Source organism: Pleuronectes platessa, chromosome 9 (genome assembly GCF_947347685.1).
Source record: "Pleuronectes platessa chromosome 9, fPlePla1.1, whole genome shotgun sequence".
Lineage (NCBI taxonomy): Eukaryota > Metazoa > Chordata > Actinopteri > Pleuronectiformes > Pleuronectidae > Pleuronectes > Pleuronectes platessa.
The window spans coordinates 16,618,434-16,637,586 of record NC_070634.1 but is presented as its reverse complement, the minus strand read 5'-3'; the positions used below and the strand labels follow the sequence as shown (position 1 = coordinate 16,637,586).

Below are 19,153 nucleotides of genomic sequence, written 5' to 3'. Positions count from 1 at the left end.
TGATATACACCCTGCCATCTCCCAACCCAAACCCGAGCCTGTTTGTGCTAAAATTGCGAAACTCATCTAAGGGAATGTATTGGTCAAGCATACCTCCGGATATCTTTTTTGGACATAATCAGCACAATCGCTATGTATATAAGGGCTTCCCATCACAGAGTCATTCACATTCTCATCAGCCATGAGAGTTCTTGGACTTGCCTTGACTCTGGTCCTTGTGGGTGAGTAGGATTTCCAATTTTATAACCCTTATCACTTTTATCATGCAATATGCATCACGATTTGAAAAATGAGAGTACATTTTTTTACTTTTTGTTTTCAAATAATCCAGCAAATGTGGTGATTTTTAAAGATGAAATCAAAGCTTAATGCTGTTTATTACTGTCCAGTTTATTCCTCACACAGTTGAGAATAAGTGATAGTTACTGTTGTTGTCCCTTAATGCAGTGATTTTCAACCAGTGTGCCGTGAGAGATCGTCAGGTGTGCCGTGGGAAATTATCTAATATCTAGTGTTGCCCCGAAGTATCGGCCGAACATCGGTAGCGGCCGTCACCTCGTTTACTGACATCGGCACATCGGTAATAATCTTGACTTTCACCGATATCATTGGTATTTGTGGTTAAATCACTGGGCAAGTGCCGCGGCTGGGTTAGCAGTCGCCCTCCTCTCCACGCACGCCGCCGGAGACTCGGCGTGCGGCACGCCTCAACGTTTTTTGGGGGGGGAGGTCCTCTTCTGCGGTGCCTCACGACGTCAGTGGTGCGGGGTGCTTTCTTTCTTTCTGGACGCGTGTCGGGCCCTTCTCTTGGATCACCTCAGCTACGGCGCCCGCTGGGGGAACCCTCCGTTCGCGCGGGGGCCCCTACGGCGGTGCGCCTAGAAGCTGACTTAGAACTGGTGCGGACCAGGGGAATCCGACTGTTTCATTAAAACAAAGCATCGCGAAGGCCCACGGTGGGTGTTGACGCGATGTGATTTCTGCCCAGTGCTCTGAATGTCAAAGTGAAGAAATTCAATGAAGCGCTGGTAAACGGCGGGAGTAACTATTGGCACTCAAAACAGGTCAATCTGTTTTAGACAGAGTTAAAAGGTCCTGTTTTAAATGATCCTTCTGGTATTTTGACCAAAATATGTTACAGACATTTCATTAAGACCCCAAGGAACCATATCAACTGTGATAAAATGGGTATAATGTGTCTCCGTTAAATAAAGTTTAGTTAAATCAAAGATTGTTTCATAAATCAGATTCAATTTGTGCTCATTAAAAGATAAGAGTAATAAAATAAAATAGTGCTTTTTAATACATTTAGAAACTATATTACTAACTATATGTATTATATGTACTGTGTTAGTCCATAGAGTGTCATTTTGGTTGGTGGTGTGCCCCAGGATTTTGTAAATGTAAAAAATGTGCCGCGGCTCAAAAAAGGTTGAAAATCACTGCCTTAATGTTTAGGGGTTTCTGGTTCTACTTTTTTTCTTTCCTGTCATTTAAATGTGCCAATGCATTTATGTTTTCCAATTGATTTAAATGTAATTTAATGTGCAGTTTCCCACTGAAGTAATTGCTGTGAATTCATGTTTCAGGGCAGGCTAACAGTTTTAAGTGTTTTTTAAAAGCCACATTATAACTTGAGAGGTTGTACAGTTGCTGCTTTAATACAAGGATTTATGCAGTTGGAGATAGCAAGTTATTTCTTAGAAGTTAAAAAATATCAGTATCTGAGTGACTACGTATGTTTTCTGCACACTGTAACTAGACCAATTTAGTTTTTATTCACATTTATTGTTTGCAACATTTATTTAATTGCTAGATGATTAATTTGTTTTCAATTCTATTTCTAGCGGGTCACCCTCAGAACTTTGGTAAGTTCACTACTTTATTATAATCTGGTTTCCATTTTTCCCAAACAATATATGGAAGCCTATCACAGACTGGACACACCATGGTGCAATGTTTACTACTGCTAAAGTTATATGAAAGTGAATTAAACCCAGTTCAAGTATTTTTTCTCAATTTATGGTTCATATGATGTTATAAAAAATACTCAGATTATTGGTTATAACGTACAACTCCTCTCACTGACTTAAATTGTCCTTACAGCTCCGGATTTTGCTGCTGGTAAGACTTTCGTGTACAAATATGAGGCGTTACTCCTCAGTGGTCTGCCAGAGGAAGGTTTGGCAAGGGCCGGACTCAAAGTCAGCAGCAAAGTTCTCATCAGCGCCGCAGAGCAAAATATGCACATGCTGAAGGTAAAGATCAAAATCAAGTGTGAGTAACAATCTTTGAATATTTTGAATGTTAACTGCTCTGTAACAAATCTTATTTTTCACTGTAGCTCGTAGAACCTGAGCTCTTCGAGTACAGCGGTGTCTGGCCAAAGGATCCTTTAGTCCCCGCAACCAAGCTGACAGCAGCACTGGCAGCTCAGCTCTTGACTCCCATCAAGTTTGAGTATATCAATGGGGTTGTTGGCAAAGTCATGGCTCCTGAGGGAATCTCCACACTGGTGCTAAACATCCAGAGAGGAATTCTGAATGTCCTTCAGCTCAACATCAAGAAAACACAGAATGTCTACGAATTGCAGGAGGTTTGTCAAAGGCAAAACAGTTCTGCTTCTAAATCCATTACTGGAAGTTGAATCTCTGTAGTAAACGCAGGCTCTTTGAATTAGGCTGGAGCTCAGGGTATGTGCAAGACCCTCTATGCCATCACTGAAGATGAAAAGGCTGACCGCATCCTCTTAACAAAGAGCAGAGACCTGAACAACTGCCAGGAGAAGGTCATAATGGACATAGGGATGGCATACACTGAGAAATGTACCAAGTGCCAGGAGGTAGGTTCCACCAGAATTTGTGTCATGCATAAAGCTGTGAAAGTAGATAATGTTGCATGATCAAGTAACTGTGTTTCATCTCAACCTGATTCAAAGAACCTGAGAGGAGCTGCAGCATACAATTACATCTTGAAGCCAGTCGCCAATGGTCTCCTGATCCAGGAGGCAAAAGTCAATGAGCTGATCCAGTTCTCACCTTTTGATGAAATGAACGGAGCTGCTCAGATGCAGACTAAGTGTGTAAAACATACTCAGAATTGAAGAGAAATACAGATGATAAATCTACACTTTCTTTGAGTTTAACAAACATATTCTGAATATGGGATGTATCTTGTACTGGTGAGCTCATCATTTTTAGCCAGAGTTCGCGCTTTGTGATTCACTTACATCAGCATCATGAGAACTACCTAAAAATTTACATTTGATTTTCTTACTCTGGCCATGTCACATCTACTCTGGGGCAATGCTTATGATCTACACTGCAGCAAGCCACCAGGGGGCAATTGAGATGTTTTGACTTTCTGAGGAATGTTATAACAGCAGTGTTTGGATTTCACAGAGCTGCTGATTGATCGTTTTCAAATTTCTTTCAAGGCAATCCTTGGTCTTCCTTGAGATTCAGAATGCACCTATTGTGCCCATCAAGGCAGACTATCTCCGACGTGGATCTCTCAAGTACGAGTTCTCCACTGAACTTCTTCAGACTCCCCTTCAGCTCATCAAGATCAAGAACGCTAAGGCCCAGGTATTATCTCTTTAAAATGTCAATTGAAAATTTTGGAAAACTCTTAAATGACTTATCTTGCGTTCTTGTTTTCTTAGATTGTGGATATTCTGAATCATCTGGTCACCCACAATGTGGAGAGAGTCCATGAGGATGCCCCTCTGAAGTTCTTGGAGCTGATTCAGGTCCTCCGTGTAGCCCAACTTGAAGATCTGGAAATGCTCTGGAGCCAATTCAAAAACCGCCCTGCTTACAGGTTGACTGTCTGAACATTTGAATAAGACATTCGAAAAATATGTACGCAGTTTCACTCACTTCATTTTCATCTTTCAGACAGTGGCTCTTGGAGGCCATCCCTGTCATTGGAACACCTGCTGCTCTGAAATTCATCAAGGAGAAATACCTGGCTGATGAGCTCACCATTGCTGAAGCAGCCCAGGCTTTAATTGCATCTGTTCACATGGTGACAGCAAGCCCTGAGGTCATCAAGCTGATAGAGGTGGGTAATCTTCAATGCAAGTAATTCTGTCTGTAGTAGTACAAATGGGGGTAATAAGCATTTCTGACGCTCGCTGTTTTGTAGGGCCTGGCAATCAACCCAAAAATACTGGCGCAACCAGTTCTGCGTGAGGTTGTGCTTCTTGGCTATGGTACCATGATTTCTAAATACTGTTCTGAGAAGACTCTCTGCCCTGCTGAACTCATCAAGGTGATATAACTTTGTTTTCCACATTTTACTCATTAGATTTTTCTGGATGAGAAAAGGGATTTCCTAACTTCTCATTTCCCCTCACAGCCCATCCAGGAGCTCCTTGCAGAGGCTGTCTCTAAGTCTAAGACCGAGGACATCATTCTGCTCTTGAAGGTTTTGGGTAATGCTGGCCATACTAGTAGCCTTAAGCCAATTACAAAGATCCTGCCAATCCACGGCACTGCAGCCACATCTCTGCCCATGAGAGTCCACGCTGAAGCCATCATGGCCCTGAGGAACATCGGAAAAAAGGAGCCCAGAATGGTGAGCTCTCAATAGCTTACCATTACAATAACAAGGCGTTTTTTTAAACTCATTTTCTGGGAGGATGTCATACTGAGTTTGCCTTCTCTTGGAAATTAGGTCCAGGATTTGGCTCTTCAGCTCTACATGGACAAGGCTCTTCACCCAGAGCTTCGTATGCTTGCATGCGTCGTGCTGTTTGAAACAAGGCCTCCAGTGGGTTTGGTGACAACTCTTGCCAGCATTGTGAAGGCAGAGAAGAATCTGCAGGTAGCAAGCTTCACGTACTCCTATATGAAGTCTATGACCAAGAGCAACAGCGGAATCCAAGAGTCTGTGTAAGAACACTCTCTGAAACCTTTTTGACACCACGTCATTTTGCAAAAACTCACCATCTTACTCAGGTCTTTTATGTTCTCTTCACAGTTCTAAAGCTTGCAATGTGGCTGTCAAAATCTTGAATCCAGTTCTGGGCAGACTGAGCTTGCGTTTCAGCAAAGCCGTCTATGCAGATATCTATAACAGTAAGACCTGTTTTACAAGTTACCTCATGTTTTTATACCTCAACTCTCGTTTTTCCGTAGCATCGTATAAACGTATCTGTTTGTCTCTATCTTTATTTAGTATCATTTTAATTAATTTGATTAGTTTTGTTTGTTTATATAAATCTTTTTTATTTGCGCATTCGTCTCACATTTTTTTTTAGCTGTTCTTAAAATGTACTTGTCAACTGTCACTTGCAAAGCATTTTGAGTTGTATTTACCAGCACAAAAGACGCTGTAAAAATCTACTTTTAATGATAGATTGACTAACACTCTCTTTCAGGCCCTCTGATGATCGGTGCCGCTGCCAGTGCTTTCTACATCAACGATGCTGCAACTCTTCTGCCCAGATCTTTTGTTGCTAAGGCCGGCGCCTTCCTTTCTGGAGCTGCTGCTGATGTTGTGGAGGTAGGAGGAAAAGGAAACCAAGCTCGGGGCATTACCAAGATGTTTTGATTAAAAGAACATGTGGATTTTTTCCTAGGTTGGAGTGAGAACTGAAGGACTCCAGGAGGCTCTTCTAAAAAACCCTACAGTCGTTGACAGTGCTGACAGGATCACTAAGATGAAGCGTATCATGCAGGCTGTAAGCAACCAAACTCCACTGAGTTATGAATATCGTCAATTGTCACCTGATTGAACAGAACAATTGTATGTTTCCCCTGTCCACAGCTCTCTCACTGGAGGTCCCTGCCAAACAGCAGTCCTTTGGCCTCTGTCTATGCCAAGATCTTTGGACAGGAAATTGCCTTTGCCAACATTGACAAAGCCTTGATTGATCAGGTCATTTCGGTACGATTCAAATGACAATGTTTCAACTTCATCATAATTTTGTGAGACACTACAGATTTAATTAATTATTTTCCTTCAGCTCGGCAGTGAACCATCTGCTCAGGCACTTGGTAGAAAGGCTGTCCAAGCTCTGCTGTCTGGTGCTTCCCTCAACTTGGCTAAGCCACTGTTGGCTACTGAGGTGCGCCGCATTATGCCTACTGCTGCTGGTCTTCCAATGGAGCTCAGTCTGTACACTGCTGCTGTTGCTGCCGTAGCTGTTCAGAGTAAGTAGAAGTTATGAAACATCTACAATCTTAAAAGCAGATGCTGATTAACTGCTTTTCCAAAGAGCATTAATGATACCTGGTACATAATATCATCTGATGGTGGAACCAACAGCATTAAGAGTACGGTGCTAAGAGGTGACAAATGGATTTATTTGTTTTCTTAGTCAAGGCTATCACATCACCAGTTCTGGCTGAAAACTTCCATCTCGCTCACCTTCTGAAGACAGATATGCAGCTTGAGACCGAGATTAGACCAAGGTATGTAGAACATCTGACGTTATTACATAAAATGATAAAAGAAATTGATCACATTATAAATCACAAAAATGTCTTCTGCTTCTAGCATTGCAGTGAACACATTTGCTGTGATGGGGGTGAACACTGCTATACTCCAGGCTGCTTTGGTATCAAGAGCCAAGCTCAACTCCCTTTTGCCCGCTAAAATCATTGCATCACTTAACATCCAGGAGGGTCACTTCAAGCTTGAAGTTCTGCCTGTTTCTGCGCCTGAAAACATTGCAGCTGTACAGTAAGCCTAACATTTTATAATTCCTATACTCTTAAATAGGCTAATGTCACAATTAAAAATGCATTTTTTAAGTCCACATTTTTACATTTTCTTTATTTCAACAGAGTTGACACTTTTGCTGTGGCGAGAAATATTGAGGATCTTGCTGCTGAGAGAATTGTTCCCCTTATCCCAGCCAAACTCATGGAGCCCATCTCAAGGCTATCTAAGCTCAGTTCCTCTGCAGCAGACAGTTCGGTGAGTTTTAAAAAAAGGATTTCAATTTAGCCAAAAAGAGTATTTATAGTTACAATATAATGAATGGATCTTTTTTTTTTTTTATATAGTCAAGATCCTCAGAGATCATTTTGGAGGATGTGGCCGCTTTAAAACCCAAAGCAACTCAGTTTGCGAAGAAGTACTGTGCTAAATCTATTAACATTGGCCTGAAAGGCTGTGTAAGGGTTGCCACTGAAAACGCTGCTTTCATCAGTGACGTTGTCCTGTACAAAATGGCTGGAAAGCATTCTATCGCTCTTGCTGTGACACCAAGTAAGTATTGACACTGGACACTTTTGCAGAAGCAGCATGCGTGGAGCAAGTATTAATGGCAGTATTAAATGATATGTTCAGTTGATGGTGAAGAGATTGTGAAATTGGAGATGGAGATTCAAGTTGGACCAAAGGCTGCGGAGAAGCTCATTAAGCAGATCAATCTGAGTGAAGAGGACATCGTTGAGGGAAGACCAGTCTTGATGAAGCTCAGGAAAATCCTTGCTCCTGGTCTGAAGAATGGGAGCTCATCCTCCTCCTCCAGCTCCTCATCTAGTGCCAGCAGCAGCAGCAGCAGGTCCTCAAAGTCCAGCTCTGCATCAAACATTGCTTCTCTCTTTAGCGCTAGCTCAAGCTCCTCTCGTTCCAGTGCTCAGCTCTCAGAGGTAAGATCAAATAGCAATATTATTGCTATGAGCTTACAATGAAGAAAATTAACAGATACATACAGTATATCACAGTAAGCATGAAATCTGAAAAAAAATATTCTGCTTAACAGCAAATTATTCACCAGAAGTTCCAGAAGAGCCACAAGAAACAGGTAAGTTTAGATGCTAGGTGCTTCCAACATCTGTCACACGGATATATGTGACAGTTTGATTATGTAAAATATTGCAGCTTGTTCATGACGCCTATTAACCGCAATACAACACTGTTGTAGGGTCAACGCTCTCAGGACACCTCTGCACTACTTTCCACAAGCAGTGCTTCGAGCTTCGAGGCTATCTACAAAGAGGTGAATCATGGTCATTTTTGGTTTAATAAATCCTTTGTCTGATCTTTTGACAAGTAGATTTGTTGAAGTACTTATTGCTTTCCCTTTATTGGTCACACAGAAGAAATACCTTGGAAAAGAGGCTACCCCTGTCTTTGCTATCATCTTCCGCTCTATCAGAGCCGACAAAAAGATAATGGGATATGAAATTTCTGTCTACTTGGACAAACCTACCTCCAGGATTCAGCTCATTCTGGCTGCCTTGGCTGCTGATGACAACTGGAAGTTATGCGCCGATGGAGTTCTGCTTAGCAAATTCAAAGTCAATGTAAGGAATGGTATTGCTTTGTCTTTTATAGAGAAAATACTACGATGTAACAAGTAAAAGTCCCCCCCCCCCCCCCCCCCTTGGAAGCAGCTGCCTTACAGCCACTTGTTCTGTCTCTCGATAGGCTAAAGTAGGCTGGGGAGCTGAATGCAAGCAGTACGACACAATGGTCACAGCTGAGACTGGTCTCGTTGGAGCAAGACCCGCAGCTCGCATCAGAGTGGCCTGGAACAACCTACCTACTGCCCTTAAACGCTATGCAGAGAAGTAAAAAAAAAACATTATACTTTTTTTAATAACACTGACATGGAATACAGACGATGTTAAATGATATATGGAAATTTCTTTTAAAGGGCGTACAACGCCATCCCTGCTTCCACGCTGGCCGGCCTCATTAAAGGAAAGGATGAAAAGAGCAGCAACCAGCTCTCAGCTACTCTGATCGCAACATCTGACAGGGCTCTTGACCTCCTTTGGAAAACACCATCGGTATGATTCATTTGTGATGATGCATGAGGCCATTACCAGAGGTCCAGCTCCAGCTTTTCTGCACAGCACTCACTAGTCACCATTTCTAATAATAACAAATGATTCTGTCCACAGCGTGCCTATAAGCTGTCTGTGCGTCTGCCCATTGCTCTGCCCCTTGACGCAATCAAGGGCCTCACCCCCTTCAATGACATTACTGACAGAGTCCACTACTGGCTCGCCAAGGCTGGTGCAGGTAATGGCCACTATTGATATCGAATGCGTTGGCAGTTGCTTTTGACTGTGTGCATCGGATTAAATCTATTTCTTTTTTTCACAGCTGAATGTAGCTTTAAGAGAGACACACTGACCACATTTAACAACAAGAGATACAGGACTGAGTTTCCTTTGTCGTGCTACCAAGTTCTGGCCCAGGATTGCACAGATGAGCTGAAATTCATGGTTCTGCTGAAGAAGGATAACATTGAACAGAACCATATCAATGTGAAGATTGCTGATGTGTGAGTGTTGAAGCCCTTTGCCGAATGAGTTTACACAACGCTAGGTATTTAAATATTTGTAGCTCTGCATTTTACATCAACAAGCAATGATCATTTTGCCAGAGCTGAAGAAAGAAGCATCCATAAGCTGCATTGTCTCTTCAGGAACCTCTCCCAGCAACTTGGAACCTTTGCAGGAACTCTGCCTGATTGAGTACTCCATCATTTTATTTCAGCCCAACAATCTCCGCAATAGTTATAAAATAAGCTTCCTTACTTTAAGTCTTAATCACTGAGCTGTATCCAGCGCTCATTGCAGGAACTGTTGGTTTTCTCTTTGTAATATTATAAGGTCTCAACCTAACATTTTCATTTATGGCCTTGTAGTGATATTGACCTGTACCCGAAGAACGCCGATGTGATTTTAAAGGTCAATGGAATGGAAATACCCATGAGCAATCTGCCATACCAGCATCCCACAGGTTTCTACATACATTCATTATTCAATCAAAGTCTCTCATTTCTAACATTGCAAACCAAATGATGTAGCAGTACGCTTAAGTTGTCCATGTTTCATTACCAAAGCAACTTCATGCTTATTCCATATTTAATTCCTTGTTCTGCTGATATATAATATGTCAATATTGTGATTAAATCATTTTAAGTAAATGATGGAAAAACGTTTTTGTCTTGCAGCTAAAATCCAGATAAGACCAGTGGACAAGGGAATCTCTGTGTTCGCTCCGAGCCTGGGTCTTCATGAAGTCTACTTTGACAAGAACTCATGGAAGGTAAATGCAACAGTAACTATGGACACTTACTATAGTACATTGAAGCATGTAGGTGTAGATCATTTAGTGGATGAAATATGTGATCTGATTTGCCCATGTAGGTTAAAGTTGTGGACTGGATGAAGGGAAAGACCTGTGGACTCTGTGGAAAGGCTGATGGGGAAGTCCAGCAGGAGTACCGCACACCCAGTGGACGCTTGACCAAGAATGCTGTCAGCTACGCTCATTCCTGGGTTCTGCCAGCCGAGAGCTGCAGGGACAGCACTGGTGAGACACACAGCTCACTTAAGAATGATTCTTTAGAGCAGCATTAAATAAAGCAAGTCTGTAACCCCGGTGAGGAGTCCTCAAATCCATCAGAAGCTAACTTGTGCCAACCTTTTTCTTACAGAGTGTCGTATGAAGCTTGAATCAGTGCAGCTGCAGAAACAGCTCAATATCAACGGCCAGGATACTAAATGCTTCTCTGTTGAGCCTGTGCTGCGCTGTCTTTCCGGCTGCTTCCCTGTAAAGACCACAGCCGTTACTGTTGGCTTCCACTGCCAGCCTGCCGGTGAGTGCAAGAGGTTTAAGAGATAGAACGTGACAATGATGTGAAAGATAATTCCCTGTTCCTAACTTGCTCCGCTCTCCCTTCACTTGTGCAGATTCTGCCGTGAGTGCTCACATCTTTGATAACAGCGTGGACCTGAGGGAAACAGCAGAAGCTCACCTTGCCTGCAGCTGCACTGCTCACTGTGTCTCATAAAACCTTTTGCAGCCAGTCAATGATGGTGTGTGTTTTCAATAGGACCTTAAATAAAATAACTTCTCAAAAAACGTCTGGTATGGTGGATATGTAAAACTGGTGGCTGCATATATGTCTCCCCATCTTCATGAAACAACACGATTAATTTAAGTACTCGAAATGCACCCAGAGAGTTGCTACACCCGTAATATTTGTGTGGTGCAGCAATCAAAATCAATATTGTAGAAAATATAAATATGTATTAATCCAGTCTGTGACAAAATTAAAGATCAAAACATTTAATGGGTCTTAAACATTAAATAACTTTTCTTGAACATGTGCTTGAAAATGATTGACAGCTACAGCCACATGTTTTTACAACCAGCACACACGTGAATCACAGCAGTAGTTACTGATCAACGTTAATGTTTGCTGATACTGCACGGCAGTAAACACAGTATGTCTAGGCCACTCTAAAGATATACAAATATTTATTACAGTACTCACCTCTCCTTAAGACATTTCTGATGACTAGACACTTCACCATCTATAGCAGATACAGGCCACTAGGAGCAGTGCTGTTCATAATCAGTCACTTGTTTCCCAAAGAGACAAATAACGACCAAACTCACCCAAATAATTATGTGTATTAAGATTTCCAAGAATAATAGTTTGTCTAAAATACATCGTGACACATTCCTGCTGGAAGAATTATTTTTGATCGGCCAGTATTTGACACAAAGATGACAACATTCATTAAAAAGTGGTGAAAGGAACTCACATCAATATTCACATTGGAGTTACCCACCTTCAATATCTACAACACATTATATATAATCTGTGTTCAATATTAAAGTCTTTTAGGTCCCAATGATACATCAGTGGTTACTAATGTAGCTAAATTATCTACAAGGAAGCAATCTTGTTAATCAGCCACATTTCTATTTTAAAACCACAGACATTCAGTGAAAGAGCAGCATTAATGTTACATTCTTACTCTGTTACAGTCGAAACGTTTTAACCTGCAGAACCTTTGTCTTCTCCCTCCGGCAATGGAAGCAATTACACAAACAGTTCTCTCCAACAAGCAGAATCCATACGAGTGCTCCATTTCACCTAATTGTAGATTGTTGGATTGTAACAACCTTTGTTATTAAGTTTAAATTTTTATCTGGAGATTTAGACACTGCTCTTCCACCACGGGCACTGAGATAACACTTCACTGCTGTGGAAAAAACAATCAATACTGGCTGAGGTGAAGCGCGTTAGTAACTACATGGACCGGGGCAGGATGTCGGCAGCTCTACCTGCTGCTGATTTACATAACATTAATAATAAATTAGTGATATAAATGTCAATTTAAAGGTGCAGCATAAACTAATACGTACAAATAGCACAAAAAAAATGTTGCAAACCCAGCATTTACAAAACATGGTACCCTCAGTCTAAGATGCTGTACGACTCCCAAAGCAAGTTTTGCAGTACAACGTAAATTAATCAATACATTTATCATAAATTCTAACGATAAAAGTGTGAGATCGTGAAAAAAAGAAACATTTAAACTACAATTTTTCTCTTTGTCACACAGAACTCCAGACTTGAAACGCGACTCCTTTGACTTTGTTCACAGCGAATGATTCAGTTTACAATCTATCTTGGAGTTGACTGGGGTTCACTGCTCTCGTACAGTTCTGCAATACCGCTCATCATCCAGGATTTATAGATATTCACATAAACCCTGACTCAGATGATAAGAGTTGTTGGCTTGTCACGGAGCCGTTCATTTCTTGTGTGAGTGTGTGCTTGCTGTGCTCTCTTCTGTGGTTCCACCACTCGTGCTGAACTGGATCATTTCCATTGCGAAGGATTTTTGACTCTTCAACACGCTCAGTCTTTGTCTTTGGTCTTGTTGAGCTGGAAATCACATTTCACAGAGAGACAAAGATTTAACTGCATTCACTTGAAGGTGCATTATGATTTATACTCTTTCAGTCCATGTGCAAATAAAGATACTGTACCTGTTTTCTGAGACGAGGCGAAGGGTGTGAAACAGGTCGTCTGAGGATGGTGATGTGAATGACAAACATCTGTGTGTGGGGGAGGTTGTGTCCGAAGGGCTTCTGATGAGTTTTTCCGGAGACAACACTTCACTCACCTCCGATTCAGCTGCTAAAATGATAAAATGAAACTTTTATTAGTATCTGAAATTGGAAATGATTGATACCTCATACTCATACACTCATAGGCTGCATGTCAAGATGGATGACTTAACATCAACCCAAAACGAAAGCCAAATAATCACGATAGCCCCATAAATCCCACATCCTAAATTCACGCGGACCAAACTAAAAACTCAAATTACATGTAAGGTAATTTTTTCTCAAAGATGTTTTCTGTGATTTTAAGAAGTTCTTATCACAGTAAGGTTTTTTAAAGTAATATTTTTGCTTCATTTTTGCACAATAAGAGGAGGCAGAGACGTGTAATCTATCTTTACACACAGTCTATGGTATGATTGGAAATATCACAGCTGGCAAAAAGGAACAAAAAGCCTTTTTAAAACATTTTAAAAACTAAAGGTTCTGTTTTTAAAAGTGAACTGAATCTCATCTGAGCTCATGTCTGACAGTTAACACGGACACCTGGAAAAACTGAAACCAACAAACTTTACACTCACATATTAAAAAGGCACTTTTAGACTTTGACATCAGGGGTTTCTTTGTGTCTGCAAATGGACTCAAGTTTAAAAACTGGTGTTTGAGCCATGAGGCGCGGTCCTCCTCGAAGGACTTCCTCTGCGAATCAAACCAGACACAAGTCAACACATAATAAGTCAAAACACACAATAGATTTATATGGCACACAGGAGTTTTATACATAGAATGTTTTTGGGATTTATTACACAAATCACCTCGAGGCTCAGTCTTATGGCTGCCTCTGTAAAGTTTCTCCTCTCCCTCTCAAAGATCTGTCTCTGTTCCTCTAAGGTCTTCCACTCCTCTCTGAGACGCTCTTTCCCCTGAGACACGTAGCAGTCACTCAGCAAGGAAGTCGTCTCCTCTTCACAAGGTGAGTTGAGCTGCTGCTGCAAGAACAGAAAAAAACAGGTATGATGTGGTTCGGTCCCAATTTATTTAAGTTAAAACGACATATAAGTTATGCTGCTTTGATTCCGCAATGTAACTTTTACTTTTGCAAATGCAAATGTGGACAAATCCCAATGATTTTAGTGTGAATTCAGTCTTACCTGCAGCAGCAGCTGCTGTGTTTGAATGAAGTCTTTACACCGCTGGATCTCCAGCTTCAGTCTGTCCATCTCCTCCTCGTGAGTCTCTTGTGGAACAGCAGCAGAGTCTTTACTCTCACTCATCTGGGCGAAAGAAGCTGCACAAACAAAACCAGAAATTCAAACTTTAGAACTATGTTTACATCCATCCTTGAGGATATCATGTAAGAGTACTTTGGCTGCGTTGATAGTTTCTATTAGTTTGATCAAAGTTACTCTCTTTTGTCAGATCAGTGGTTAGAGAGGAATTACATAGCTGCCTCTCAATGCAGTGTGATGACTACCTTGGCTGTCCAGTCTTTCCACATGGCTCTTGAGTCGTCTCCACTGGAGGCGAATACTGTTGGTCAGCTTCTCCCGAGCATGAGCACAATACAGATCTACGCTTTCCTTACTGGAATCAAACACTTCTTCTTCATCCTCAGAGTCAGTCTGGCATGAAAGTGAAAATACTGCATCTCAGTTATCAATACTCGTGCCAAACAAGCTTCTAAAGCCAAACTACATAACAGTAATGAGGATGATTATCAGCTGAGAAACAAACTGTGATATATTTGTGGATATTTATATATTTATATAAAATTGTCAACAGTTAGGATTAGTGCATCAAACCACCCTTTTTCTGTACTCATAATACCATAGCACAAACTGGTCTGAAAGTACAGAAAAGCCAAATTGATTTTCTATTATCAAATCATTAATCATTTAAATCATTAGAAATCATGACAATAGGCAAAGTTCTTGTATGTCTACAGTTTTACAGCTCAAGAGTTAAACATAAAATTAATTTATTAATAAATCTGCATTTCTCTGATTGAATAACTTTAAGAATGGGAGAAAAGAATAAAAGTGTTGTCTAACCTGTATGCAACCAGCTTCACGTTGATCCTCTTTCTGATTTCTTTCCCTTGAACTCAAAATGAACACCATGTCTTTCTTCATTTGCTGCAACACTTTCCTCAACTCTGCATTCTCCAGCACCAGCTCCCTCTGTCGGGTGTCATAGTCGCTCAGCAGAGTCTTGTACATCTCCCCTTCATGCCTAAGGACAACAGATACAGTTCTATATAAAATTCAAATTTTTGAGACAAGTAATCAAACGTAAACTGCTTGAGATTTGAAAGCAGGACAACCAATTTAAAAAAAAAAATCTAGAGATGCTATTTCTTTTAAGTATGTTTTTGGTACTATAGTACTACTAGGTCATACGAATTGAGCTCACTTTGCTTCTGTCTTTTCAGTCTTCCAAAGGCTTCTCTTTCCATCAGCTCTTCCAATGTTGTTTAACATGTCTATGGCTGGATGTAAAAATAGGAACAAACAAACACATTAAACAAGAACGCGGGGAGTCAGAACGAGCCTGTGTGGTTCCATGTTGTACATACAAAACAAATTCATAATAATGAATTCATTTTAAAATGTAAAGAATAACACCAAAGAGATTTCACCATGCTTCTTGTCCCTTTTGTCGACCAGAAGTTGGTTCAGACGCTCTCTCAGTTTGTTAAACTCTCTTTCCTTCCTTTTCATCTCGTGATTGTACTGAGTGGCCCGACTCGCAATGATGTTCTGGAGTTTCTGCACCTGTCAAGAGCAAAATCAAACAAGTTGTTCCTGGTGGTGGATGCTTTTTACACAGACAGACAGAGGACGTGTCTGTGGATTCACTCAACAACATCTGAAGCAGCTTTTCCAAAGAAAGTACCTCTTCTTTTTCATTTTTCAGGCAGTTCTGCAAACTCTTCACTTTCAGCTGCAGCTGTCGTTCTTTCTCAAGCAGTCCAGTATTTTCTCTTTTGGACAGTTCAAGCTGCTCCTATAGAAACAGAATAATAGTGACAGTGAACAAAACGCTGAAATAAACTCAACTCAAATCAAATATTACATAACTTTAACAAAAACAAACATAGAGGAAAAGAAACAAAATGTTGTTAGAAGTTACTGTGGCTTCATTCTTATATTCATCCTTTTTTCTGAATGATATATTAAAGGTTGGTCTATTAAAGACTTTATCTGGATTTTAGTGTTAAAAGTTAATAACAATTTGACGGGAATCACCGGGTGTAAATGTTACTGCACCTTTAGTTGGGTGCTGGCGAGCTGCAGGAAGTCCACATTGCTGCTTGACCTAAGATGCTCCACTTCCAAGTTTTCCAGGGCTCGCATGCCCCTGCGTTGCAACTGAATCAAGTCATACATGCAATTTAGGACAGCTACAACATTTAGCTCTGAGCTGCCGGCAGACTCCTTCCAAAGTGGAGGGAGGCAAAGGGATGACATCTCCTGTAAAGGCGAGAGTGTATTTAAAAAAAAAGATGTGGAGATAAGGATTTGTTGTCGATAAGGTTAGCTACCGTTAACAGTGTAGATTGGAACTCTGTATTCCAGTACATAAAGTATAATATATTATATTAACAGGAAACAGGAAACAGGAAACAAGCTTTTTCCTTAGGTTTTAATATATTATGCTAATTATATTTCTAAAACTTGATTAATATTCCCCGGCCTAAATCAAACCAAGGAGACTTCCATCATACTGTACTGGGCAAAAGCATTTACAAACCATTTACTGTAATAATACAAGAAATACTAAACACACAAATGTTATATTACCAACCTGATTGATGTGCGATAGACATGCTTGCACATTGTGCTCTGTGCAGAAGGTACTGAGGACATAGTTTCTGTGCAGTGGCAGCGATGATTGGCTAAACTGCCTCAAGGGGGATGTTCTACATTCAGCAGAGATGCTGCAAGTGTCCTTGACTTCAGAGAAAAAGAAATCTGTCAAATACTGTATGTACAGCACATAGGCCTGGGATCATTTGGCAATACTTAACAAGGAAAAGAAAACACTTTGTATGAAATGTTATTCTTGGCACTTACACATGCAGTTTAGTACAGAGCACAAGACAGCTACTGAGGGCAGATCATTATAGTACCATGCTTCAGTTAATCTGACTAATTAGGATGCCAACATGAACCCAAAGTTCATATCGCTCCTCTTCCTCAGCACAAAAAAAGACTGTTCAACATGTGTCACTCGTGGTGCGGAACTTGTAGTGGTGTTTGTGAGATGTGAGAAAACTCACCCAGTGAGGACTCTGGCATTGTTGCGGTGCAGCCTTCAGGCTACGTGTCTGGACCTTCTACTGCATGTGTCGGATAAAACAAAGCTCGACACAGGATCCACCTGCGCAGACTGCTCCTGAAATAGAAGGTCAGATTAGCACAGCCCACATTGAACAGAGCCTGGATTACAAAGGAAGTCGTAAGGAATAGAAACACGCAGCAATCTGAACAGCAGCGTATGAGAAGGTCGGATCCGTGAGGGCAGATTGAGTCATTTATTGCAGAAAATGGACGGAACAGACAGAAAATGAGGATTTATTTTGACAATCCTCAACAAAGCTTATAATTGTTGTTGTTTTTAAGCTTTTGCTGTTGTTGTGGGTGTTGTTTTACACCATTGTTCCTGCAGGTGACATGCTGGGACAAGGCCAGCATCTTATCTCAATGCTCTTATCATCCAGCAGATCAGACTAATCCCAGGCAGACAGTATGGTAATTTGTCTGATTAGCCACAGAACACAGCACAGGACTTTTTCCTTGTGTAGGAAAAATGCCAAATATCAACAAATAGACAAACTGCAGTGTACAGTAAAACCATCCATAACTTAAACGTTAGCATAATTTAATCAGTCTGGTGAGACAGATGGCAAACCTACAACCACACAGCTTAAACCAAGCCTGGATCAGCTAACACTGACAACTGAGCATCTGTTAACCTTTAACTCATTAGTCAGACTTCATTACAGTAATAGTATAAATTCTCAAAAAAAGATGAATTATCTGAGTAAGTGTCTGCAGAATGGATCTTTAGGTTTGTGGTTCCTGAGGTAAAGCACTTATTTGGATCACTGGGCCAACTCAGAATAAACTGTATACACTCTCTCTCTCAGTTTGTCGAAATACAACAGACCAGTCTTAATAACTGTAGTATTTACTTTTATAGTTTATAGTTTTTAGTCAGCACTTTAAACTACAACCTCTATAATGATGATAATAATAAAATCAACTCCTCTGAAAGAATTCCCCACAGAAACCGAACATTATAACAGACAAAAATTGCTTTTTAAAACAGAAACACAGAATGACTGTCTCACAAATGATATGACTAATAATAACAATAATAATAATAATAATAATAATAATAATAATAATAATAATAATAATAATAATACGCTCTATTGGCAACCAAGTTGAAAAGTTGTGAACAGGAAATTAAAAAAAAACATAAGTAAATAAATAAATAAATAGAAATTACTTAGTTTAAAACCCCCGGGAAATAAAACAAAAGCAAACCGGTTTCACAACATTTGAGCTTTCTATAAACTGTGTTGTATAACCTTATAGCAGCCTGTCAGTACAGTAGCTCGGGTTGTAGTCGCTGTTTATAACGAGTGACGTGAAACTAGTCTTATGTATCGACACCGATCGCTCTGATCAGATCGAACTTCATGAACCACCAGGAAGGTGAAGCAGGATCGTCCCGTCCGTCCCCCCCACCGCTGCAGGCAGTTACAAGAACGTTAACCACGGTCACCTCACAACAACGTGGGCCTGCCTCCACACGGCGGCTCGCACAGGGGAACCAGCCACTGCAGAGGACATTCAAACACCTGGACAGACAAACGACGCGGTGACACGCGGGTGATCTCACCTGGAGCTGCGGGTTCGTCCCGGATTTCCTTCAGACTCGAGACAAGCTGATCGAGCTCCACCGCACGCAGACCCAACAGCGCGCTGATTGGCCCACTCGTTGTCTAAGCAACCAAACACGGCTCGCTGTAATTGGCTGTTGTCTGCAGGCTGCTCTCAGTGGAGCGAAAGTCCACATGTAAGTATTTATATTAGCGATGTGTGTGTTTTTTTTATAAAGGTGTTTAGAATAGATGGCACATGGGTCAGTGGTGAGGGTCTCAGTCATGTGTGTGGTATACTGTTCTAAATATCACCCCTACACATTTCAAAACAAAAGCCCCCACCCACCTAATGATGAGACTAGATCCTCTGGGAGCCATCACCTACAAACCTGGATGCTGATCTAACAA

At 40.9% G+C, this 19,153-nt stretch overlaps 2 protein-coding genes across 5 annotated transcripts; one reads left to right on the top strand and one right to left on the bottom strand.

The window, feature by feature from the left end:
- The first annotated feature begins 80 nt into the window (after nucleotides 1-80).
- LOC128448699 (vitellogenin-1) lies at nucleotides 81-11,088 on the top strand. The gene is made up of 34 exons (XM_053431472.1): nucleotides 81-221; nucleotides 1,848-1,868; nucleotides 2,107-2,258; nucleotides 2,345-2,596; nucleotides 2,681-2,842; nucleotides 2,939-3,078; nucleotides 3,437-3,587; nucleotides 3,665-3,822; nucleotides 3,900-4,065; nucleotides 4,150-4,275; nucleotides 4,363-4,581; nucleotides 4,681-4,898; nucleotides 4,987-5,084; nucleotides 5,387-5,511; nucleotides 5,588-5,689; nucleotides 5,776-5,895; nucleotides 5,975-6,161; nucleotides 6,329-6,422; nucleotides 6,508-6,693; nucleotides 6,798-6,930; nucleotides 7,020-7,224; nucleotides 7,306-7,610; nucleotides 7,724-7,765; nucleotides 7,886-7,960; nucleotides 8,061-8,267; nucleotides 8,392-8,534; nucleotides 8,621-8,756; nucleotides 8,871-8,991; nucleotides 9,076-9,256; nucleotides 9,623-9,717; nucleotides 9,932-10,026; nucleotides 10,128-10,293; nucleotides 10,418-10,579; nucleotides 10,674-11,088. Exons 1-34 carry the CDS (start codon nucleotides 182-184, stop codon nucleotides 10,772-10,774), a joined length of 4,884 nt encoding a protein of 1,627 aa, XP_053287447.1. The 5' UTR covers nucleotides 81-181; the 3' UTR covers nucleotides 10,775-11,088.
- LOC128448700 (afadin- and alpha-actinin-binding protein) lies at nucleotides 11,037-18,853 on the bottom strand. Of its 4 annotated transcripts, none has more exons than XM_053431473.1 (14): nucleotides 18,763-18,853; nucleotides 17,132-17,247; nucleotides 16,657-16,805; nucleotides 16,119-16,322; nucleotides 15,745-15,855; nucleotides 15,488-15,623; nucleotides 15,262-15,337; nucleotides 14,901-15,081; nucleotides 14,324-14,471; nucleotides 14,001-14,137; nucleotides 13,665-13,838; nucleotides 13,431-13,548; nucleotides 12,772-12,922; nucleotides 11,037-12,667 (listed from the first exon to the last, which is right to left on the bottom strand). In XM_053431473.1, exons 2-14 carry the CDS (start codon nucleotides 17,148-17,150, stop codon nucleotides 12,481-12,483), a joined length of 1,791 nt encoding a protein of 596 aa, XP_053287448.1. In that variant the 5' UTR covers nucleotides 17,151-17,247; nucleotides 18,763-18,853; the 3' UTR covers nucleotides 11,037-12,480. The 4 variants fall into 4 exon arrangements, with proteins under 4 accessions (XP_053287448.1, XP_053287450.1, XP_053287449.1 ...); XM_053431475.1 differs by having other exon boundaries at nucleotides 13,665-13,835; XM_053431474.1 differs by having other exon boundaries at nucleotides 17,132-17,241; nucleotides 18,763-18,828.
- Between the last annotated feature and the right edge of the window lie 300 nt (nucleotides 18,854-19,153).